This window comes from Xenia sp. Carnegie-2017, unplaced genomic scaffold, assembly GCF_021976095.1.
Source record: "Xenia sp. Carnegie-2017 unplaced genomic scaffold, XeniaSp_v1 HiC_scaffold_23, whole genome shotgun sequence".
In the NCBI taxonomy this organism is placed as follows: Eukaryota; Metazoa; Cnidaria; class Anthozoa; order Malacalcyonacea; family Xeniidae; genus Xenia; species Xenia sp. Carnegie-2017.
The window spans coordinates 420,221-428,793 of NW_025813486.1; the positions used below are offsets into that span (position 1 = coordinate 420,221).

The following is an 8,573-nucleotide window of genomic DNA, read 5'->3' on the forward strand; positions in this document are numbered from 1 at the left end:
AAAATTTGTGTTGTATTTGGATAAAAAAATTATTTTCAGTAGCTTCCTAGTGATATTTTTCATGAACGTATCTGTTTGGGTGGACAAATAACTATTCAAAAGTATGGCAAGCTCAACGGTTGAAAACATGCCTAAAAGAGGAAGACCAAAACTTGATATTCAAATAAATACTTGGTACTTGGAATCTCACACTTTTAGCTATTGTCGAAGTTGTGCTAAAAGTCTAAGAAGAAGTTTAACGTGTGATGGAACAAATTATCATTTTTAGCACGAATGTAAACAAATAGGCGCGCGTTGCATTGTAGTTGACAATGATTCTTTCAGTTTATATAAACAGTATTGCAATAAGTTTAATTGTACGTGCAAAGAGATTTTGACAAGAAATGTAGGTTGCAAGCAATACCCTTGCTTTATTATAACGAACCTGGCCCGACTTGCTATACATTTCAGCTTTACGTACGTAGTTATAATGTCTTCACGGAACATGATTTTTTGTGTTTCTTGTGTAGAGTCGATCTTCGATTAGGTCATGAGAAAACAGATCATTATAAGGAACTGGTGTCTATTCTCACAGGTGAGGAGCAATTTAACGAACGCGCACGAATGTATGACGGGTCTGTGGAGAGTCAGGTCAATTGGCTTATCGACCAGGCCACCGACCCGAATATTTTAGGGCGAACTTACCACGGATGGGAGCCGTGGGTTTGAAATAATATGTAAACAGTAGTATGGATTTTTCGAGTTACGTTACATTTTTATCAATGGAGGTTCAAGGCCAATGATATACTCGAGTACTGCGCATGCGTTAATGACAAGTCTGTTTTAGTTTTTTTTTGGTAGTCTAGTGAAAGAAATCTGCGACAAAATCAACATAAAAATAACAAACAATCCTTTTATTTCAATACTGAATGAAGCCTTAAATCTATAAGTACATCTCGCTCATATTGTACGTACGTATGTATTTACACATTGATTTTTAATCATTGAATGTGTGAATGAATGGATGTTTATAGCTGCGTGTGTCTTCAGTCAAACTTCTTCTCCATGATTCAAGAGTAAGCAGAATTTGTAATTTCATACATAATTGCAACATTACTGTCCATTTTCTTTATCAAAATTATTCAATTCGTTGTACAATCTCGATAATTTCTTGTTTGAGCTTGGACATTATTACAAAGTAAGGTTTCTCACAAACAAAAATATATTTCTGCTCCTTGTCTGTGGTAAACCCTCTTGGTTGGAAGTGCTTCATTTCATATTTTTGATAGCAAGCATAAATTTTTACTTCACAACAATGTCTTGGTCTACTTCTGGATTTTCATGAGGTGGAATCTCTTCTTTACAATCTGTTAAACTGGCATCTACTTTCGGCTTTTCATTACCCTCAACATTGTTCAAAGTTAATTTGAATTCTCCAGTATCACTACCACTCTCAACATCATTCACACCTGATTCAAATTCTTCTTTGCTACAATCACCCTCAACATTGTTCAAACGTAATTTCAATTCTCCAGTATCACTACCACTCTCAACTTCGTTCACACCTGATTCAAATTCTTCTTTGCTACAATCACCCTCAACATTGTTCAAACTTAATTTCAATTCTCCAGTATCACTACCACTCTCAACTTCGTTCACACCTGATTCAAATTCTTCTTTGCTACAATCACCCTCAACATTGTTCAAACTTAACTTCAACTCTCTAGTATCATTATCACTTTCAACATTGCTCAAACTTGATTCAAATTCTTCCTTGCTACTATCACTTTCTACATTTTTCACACAAAATTCATGTTCTCCAGTGGTGCTATCACTGCGCACGGATTCAAAACTGCTTTGGGGAGTAATATACGTCTGAGAATTTATCAAAGTTTCTGCTTTTTCATCTCTTTCTTGCCAATCATTTTGATAGATGGTTTTCCCTCGCCTTGGTCGATCACTATAGATACAGGTTTCAGTGTAATGACACGAGCATTCAATGACCGGTAGGGTTGCACTATCCCACGCACCAGGGCCAGATAAAAGACCTCTGAGGGTACAAGGGATTCCAGCTAGTCTTCGAAATTGATACAGCAAGCTTCTGGCTTTCTTCAGCACATTGTTGCCGTCCATTTCCATCGCTAGATTGTTAAAATAGCTCAATATTTCGTCGACGCGCATTGATCTCTGCCATACTGGATCGCCATACTCGACGATTATGGCCACAGCAATAAATATATGAAAGAACTCGGTCTGATATTGAGACCAGCATGCCTCCCACATGCGCATCACGTGCCAGTCATGAAACTCGCGTTTGAAACCAAGTAAAAGCCAACGATGACAAAACAGAAGGTCCATGCCATCGTCTGCTAACAGCAAATGTGCGTAGAACTTAGTAGCCATCAAACGCAAAAGTTCTTTCAAGTACAGCTGAAAATGAGTAAAAACAAAAGAATGCATAGGAAAATTGTCTACATCATGTTTTTTGAAGAAAATAATCAGATCAATGGCTTTATTTTAGGGCTTTAAGCTTTATAATGAAATATTCCGTGAAGTCTGTTCTTTTTTCAGTTCCTATTAAAGACAGAGAAGTAAATAAGTCTGGGACTAAAGATATTTTCTACCAACGCCAGCATTCTTAGCTAAATGATCCAAAATATTTTCAATTGAACGACAGGAAAGAAACAACATATTCAACTTACCAACTGGTAGTCCATTGAATCATCTTTTGGAGTCGTGATCAACATACTGCGTTCCAATAAACCAACAAAACACCAGAATGCGTCAACTTCATCTTGAAGTGTTGATAATAAGGATGCCACTAAGTCTGACATTCCTTGACTGTAGCCAACGTCAGGCTGGTAGTATGCGTAGTTGAGCAAAATCTTCCTGAAAGTTTTTCAAAATGTATAAAGTCATTTCTTTTTTCTTGGCGAAACTTCAACAGGATTATGTTAGATATTTTGGCGAAATCTTGGTAAGATAGAAAGGTCACTGTGAAAACTTAAAGACTACTGGAAGATTTAATGACGGTAAGATCGTAGGGGAAATGGGTAGACGTTCGGTCAGAAAGTAGAGATCATCGGGAGATTTTACAGATCACGATAGGATCTTAAAGGTTATGGAATATGGAAGATCTTAAAGATCAATGTGCAATCTTATTATACAGATCACGACAAGATCTTTCAGATCATGGGAGGTCTTAAACATCATGATGAGATCATAGAAAGTTCACCATGAGATGATAGGACATAGAGATCACGACAAGATCTTTCAGATCATGGGAGGTCTTAAACATCATGATGAGATCATAGAAAGTTCACCATGAGATGATAGGACATAGAGATCACGACAAGATCTTTCAGATCATGGGAGATCTTTAACATCATGATGAGATCTTAGAAAGTTCACCATGAGATGTTAGGACCTAGAGATCACGACAACATCTTAAATGTCATTGAGATGATACGGAAATCTTAAAAATCGTGGTGAGATTTTTACGTTTGGACTCTGATTCCCAACAATGAAGCCGAGTTAGACTCAAGCAAAAAATATCCCATTAAAGAAAGGGTAAATTTAACACAACGTGACATTCATGCATTGCCCATCCATCAAAAACTTTGCCAACTCCCAGTAGAGTAATGTACAATGAATGCGACAACGCAAAAGAGGAATATTTCAAGTCAAGGTTGCAATGCACAACAGTGCAGCCCGTGATGAGTTTTGTGTAATTTAACCCTTTCCTTGTCGTCAGGACTTCTGACTCCCATACACAAAGCTGACTGAAAGTCGTGTGAAAAAATATGCTGGTAAAGTAGAGGTAAAAGATCATGGGGAAGAGATCTTTAAGATAATGGAGGGATCTTGATGATTGTTGTAGGTATATTATGTATTGACAAACTATCATCTGTCATCACAGTATCATAGTAAGATTTTGAAAATATGAACTTTTGCAAATCTTGGCCACAAATCAGGGTACTATCATATCAAGATTATCTTTTGACAACATCATGATAAATTGTAACAAGATCTGCATATAATCCTATTTCATTCCTAAAAATCCCTATGTGACAAGCAATGTATACGTACCTCATAATTTCAAGATTTGGATTGTCAGTCCCAGCAAAATAGGGATGTGATCTATCGGTTCTGACAACATCTTTATCCACAGTACATTGAACATCAAGCCAGAACTTATCATATTCAACCTTAGGCATATTTAACCTGAAACATGATACATATCAAGCCTATTTTATCAAGAAATTCCACAAACAAGGTTAACTTTATGTTTCTTCATATCCTTACCTTCTTTCTTCAATATCCTGGTATTCTTTCATTTTCTGTTCTCTGATATTCTTACGTTCCCATGCTCTTGAATGAAATGGATAAAAATGAAGAAGAAATGGCCATATTTCTTTTCGAACGTCTGGAAACACTCCACCATAGTAGACTTCCTATATCATAAACAAATAATAGCATTGCTGGGACAGCTTTGTTTGCTTCGACACACATATCACCCACATACACCTCACCCTCGGTCTTAACCCCTTAGTGAAATATAATGGGGGGGGGGAACATGCAGTAAAATGTGTCTAATCATACTTTAAATTTTTGAACAGAGGGGTTTCAAGAATAGTATGATTAAATAACTCAAGTTTGGATGACTAAAAATAACTCAATTAATATGTAGTATAATTGAAAAGTGTTGTTATTGTGCTAACATTGCGAGAAAGGACTACAAACAGTTTGCTATTCCCATCTGCTCATAAAGAAATGGTAAAAACCAAACTTTATATGAGAATCTTTGTAACAAGTTTAAAGCTCAACAAGCACTTCAGATCGCAATAAGCTATAAACTAATTACTATTGAGAAACAATGATAGATTAATCTGAATAATGTATGCTTAAATACAACACTATTACATTTATATTAAGACTTTTTAATTATATTATATAATATTACAGCGATCTTGATTGCAGAAAATTTTATGACAATATGAAATGTTTCAGTAAAGCAGACAAACACCAATGTAGAGTGTCTAAAATACCAACCAACTAAAATATCAAATAAATGCAAATTCAGGTTCAGCAAAAGGTCACAAACAAGTGTCAATTTCCTGCTGCATTAGCCCCGACAGTTATTGTTTTAAGTTAAGACACGTCACTATTACCTTTCGAAAATTTGACACATCTTCAAGTTGACCTGATTTGTTCAGGAAACATTTCCATCTAGCTTTTGTCATGGGACAGTATCGACTTTCTTCGAAACTTTGATTAGGAAAAATAGTGTACAGCGGAATGATCGAAAATGCTTTCTTTCTCGCTCGCTCTTCGGGCGGTAATTTTATAGTCCTGCATAAGTTCCAATTTTCGAAGATTTCCACCAAATGTATCATTCCGTCCAAATGAAAATGGAAAACTTTATAATGATTTTCGTGATTGCCGACGACAAAATGTCCCGAAGTCTGATCCTCATTAAAAAAGCATTTTAGGAATCTCATTTCTGTTAAATCGATATGAAAAACTGTTGGTTTCGAGTCGTCGCTTTTGTTTACAATCACCGCATCTTGAATCTCGTCGTCTGTCACTAAACTTTCTTGCAGGAGTTCATTTGAAATCCAATGTAATATCAATCTTGTGTACTCGTTATTAATTGTACAAGCCTTTAATGTGAGATATCCCGGTACATGTACACGATTAAAAATACAAACATTGTTCTTGCAAAAGATCACTTCGCCTTGATTAAAGTCATCGAAATCTTCGTAAAATCGCGACAAACGACTCTTTTCTAAGTTTTCTTGCTGTTTCGACTTAATACCACCCATCAGTGACAACAATATGTGACTTGTAGTAGTTTCCATGTTTTCAAAGTCTTTTTGCTTTATACATAAAAGATTCTTCCTTAATTCGATATGGAAATATTTTACATAAAATAATGCTGTTCCTTTATTTGTTTGAATTTGTAATGGCTTATATCCCGTGATTGTCACGCGCGCGTGGGCTTTCCACTCACTCGTTTCCAGGCTCTGCTGTGTTTGGTTTTCATTTCCGTTGCGCACTTGTCGCCCAACAACACACCATTGTACGTCTGACACTTTGTTGTTCCCAACAATTAAAGTTAAGTTCTTCACATTCCACAATCATGTAATTCTATATTGCATCATTTGATCTACAATAAGCTTGCGTGATCGAAAGCCTGCATCATTCAGCTGTGACACTGGCAGAGATAAGGTAAGCGATTGTCGTTTAAATGATGATTTTGAAACTACGATTCCATGTAGTAACAATCTACGTGCGCTAACAATTTGATAATTTACAGATAACGCGTTTACAATGATGAGTAAAATCCAATGCTTCACGGCTTGCTTGCTGTATTTGGCAATTTTCCTACACAACGACGCATTGCCACTTAACGGAAATGGGGAACCTGTGTTTTGTCGTGGGTTGGAATGTCCTGAATACAAAGTGACGTTGAAAAGCAAAGATTTTGAAGAAAGATGCTACGAGGAATACAAATGGGCAAGCACCGTTGTATCAGGTATCAAATAAATGTAGCAAACACGACGTGCTGTATATAATGTAGCAAAAAGTTGCGTTTGACCTAACCACATCCATATATGGGCATATCACGCCATTTTCCCGACGGCGCTACGCGTATGGCATTGCGACATGCAATGTTTGCTAAATTTCTCTGTTCTTCCACTTGGGAAAAACAGGTGCTCACGACGCATGTGTTTGACGCGTGACCAGGAAAGAAATGGGAACGAGATTACTCCACGAAAATTGTCGACATCAATAATTGTATATCTGTAACTCCACTAACATGACGATCTAAATCTACAAAAATACAACGATACTCCTGCGCTCAAACAATTCACTTTATTTTCAATGATATTGCGTCCAATAATGTTATTCAATGTCCGACTTTACATTACATTCTTTTATACGACTGGATATGGTTATTCAGACTGAATGCTTTGGATTTCGAGTTCATTTTTATACCGAGTTACTCCTTTCAATCCTACTTTACCTTACATTCTTTTATACGACTGGATACGGTTATTCAGACTGAATGCTTTGGATTTCGAGTTCATTTTTATACCGAGTTACTCCTTTCAATCCTTGCTTCCACAAGTCTGCGCAAATCCACCAATTCGTTGGTGGAGTACTGCAAATGTACTTTGTTAATGATATGTTCATCATGACAGACCCTACTCTCTAACTCTTGGTGGTGTCAAACCTGCTTACCGTTCATTGGCTGTTGACCTTGGTGATGAATAAGCTCATTTTATTATGTTTCTTTAGGTGTCGATTACGCGAAAGCGTCAACTACAGGATTCCTACGACTTTTCTCTTACATTCAAGGAGCCAACAAGGAGAAAGTTAAAATAGAAATGACTGTTCCAGTTGCAGTAGAGATCGATGCAGGTCCAGGTCCTTTCTGCGCTTCCAATTTCACCGTAAACTTCTTTGTTCCTTTTAAATATCAGAGCAACCCCCCTGAACCGACTGGGAATGTTTACATAAGAACTCTCCCAAGACACTGTCAGTTTGTGACGTCATTCCCAGGTTACATGAACACAACGCTCATTCAGAAAAATACTGCAAAACTAATCAAAGCGTTGGAGGCCGCTGGCCTCGGTGATGCTTACGCCACTAGCTCCTATTTCACGGCAGGATATGATAGTCCGTTCGAGCCTCTGAATCGTCATAATGAGATATGGTTCATAGCAAAAAATACAAATGTTTTGTTTTGAATGGATGACATGAAGTTTAAACTGAATATATGCCATGGCTTATGATAGCTATGAGGCGATTGATTATTATGTATCATTGGGAATAAATTTGGGTTTTTAGCTTAATTTATATAAATAATCGTTGTTTTTACTCACAAGCAATTTTATAATGAAATACAAAAACAAATTGAAATTGAATGAAAGAGATTTTATTGAAAAAATTTTATGGGCCTCATTACCTAGAACAAATTCTCCCGGTAAAAAGCGAATTGTTTCGACACACGAGTTTAGTTTTTTAAAGCGATTTCGCGGTCCAAGGTTGGACAGGGTCCAAGTTTGGGGCCTTGCCATTTCAAGTGTCTTACGACTCCTGAAATCTATCCCCACAAAATTGGAAAATTTTTGACTTCGATCTCTAAAACACATTTTTTGCATCTAAGATGAACTCTGTGTTGTAATCTGTTGTGTAAAACATTGAAAGATTTTTATATCGCCATGAACAACAAATTACGAAAAATGCATTTTAGAACTAGTACAGATGCTGTTGCTAGTTGAGTTGAGTGCGTTAAAAACAGTTATTCACAAAGCGCTTACACAATTCTGAGCCCTTTTTTGTTTTTAAATATTTTTTTATTTCCTGTTGGCCTCCTTTGAGCTTCTTTGACTTTTTCGATTGTCACTCATACAAAATATGCGGGAATCGAAGTGGCGGGTCTAGGGTACCTCAAAATAAATTGTAGCTGCTCAGTTTTAAATTCAAAGTACTTTAAAAAAAACGCTATTGGTTTTGAATTTCTAAAGAATAAAATTTTACCACTGAACTTATTTCTTTGATGTTTAGAAATGTAAATATATTGC

General features: G+C 36.4%; 3 protein-coding genes across 4 annotated transcripts in view; 2 read left to right on the forward strand and 1 right to left on the reverse strand.

Annotated features, from left to right (window-relative positions):
- Positions 1-1,010, forward strand: part of LOC124447933 (DNA-dependent protein kinase catalytic subunit-like) — a 62,729-nt gene extending 61,719 nt beyond the window's left edge. Inside the window, 1 exon segment of the mRNA XM_046998929.1 lies at positions 510-1,010. Within this exon segment, the coding sequence (XP_046854885.1) occupies positions 510-708 (199 nt within the window). The 3' untranslated portion in view covers positions 709-1,010.
- LOC124449839 (TBC1 domain family member 16-like) lies at positions 867-5,925 on the reverse strand. Of its 2 annotated transcripts, XM_047000749.1 has the most exons (6): positions 5,151-5,925; positions 4,285-4,433; positions 4,069-4,203; positions 2,682-2,868; positions 1,598-2,409; positions 867-1,405 (listed from the first exon to the last, which is right to left on the reverse strand). In XM_047000749.1, the coding sequence occupies exons 1-6, from the start codon at positions 5,838-5,840 to the stop codon at positions 1,282-1,284; spliced, it is 2,097 nt and encodes a 698-aa protein (XP_046856705.1). In that variant the 5' UTR covers positions 5,841-5,925; the 3' UTR covers positions 867-1,281. The 2 variants fall into 2 exon arrangements, with proteins under 2 accessions (XP_046856705.1, XP_046856704.1); XM_047000748.1 differs by having other exon boundaries at positions 867-2,409.
- Positions 5,926-6,030: 105 nt separating this feature from the next.
- On the forward strand, positions 6,031-7,913 carry LOC124449405 (heme-binding protein 2-like). Its single transcript, XM_047000318.1, has 3 exons — positions 6,031-6,210; positions 6,299-6,517; positions 7,285-7,913. The coding sequence occupies exons 2-3, from the start codon at positions 6,313-6,315 to the stop codon at positions 7,734-7,736; spliced, it is 657 nt and encodes a 218-aa protein (XP_046856274.1). The 5' UTR covers positions 6,031-6,210; positions 6,299-6,312; the 3' UTR covers positions 7,737-7,913.
- Positions 7,914-8,573: the final 660 nt, after the last annotated feature.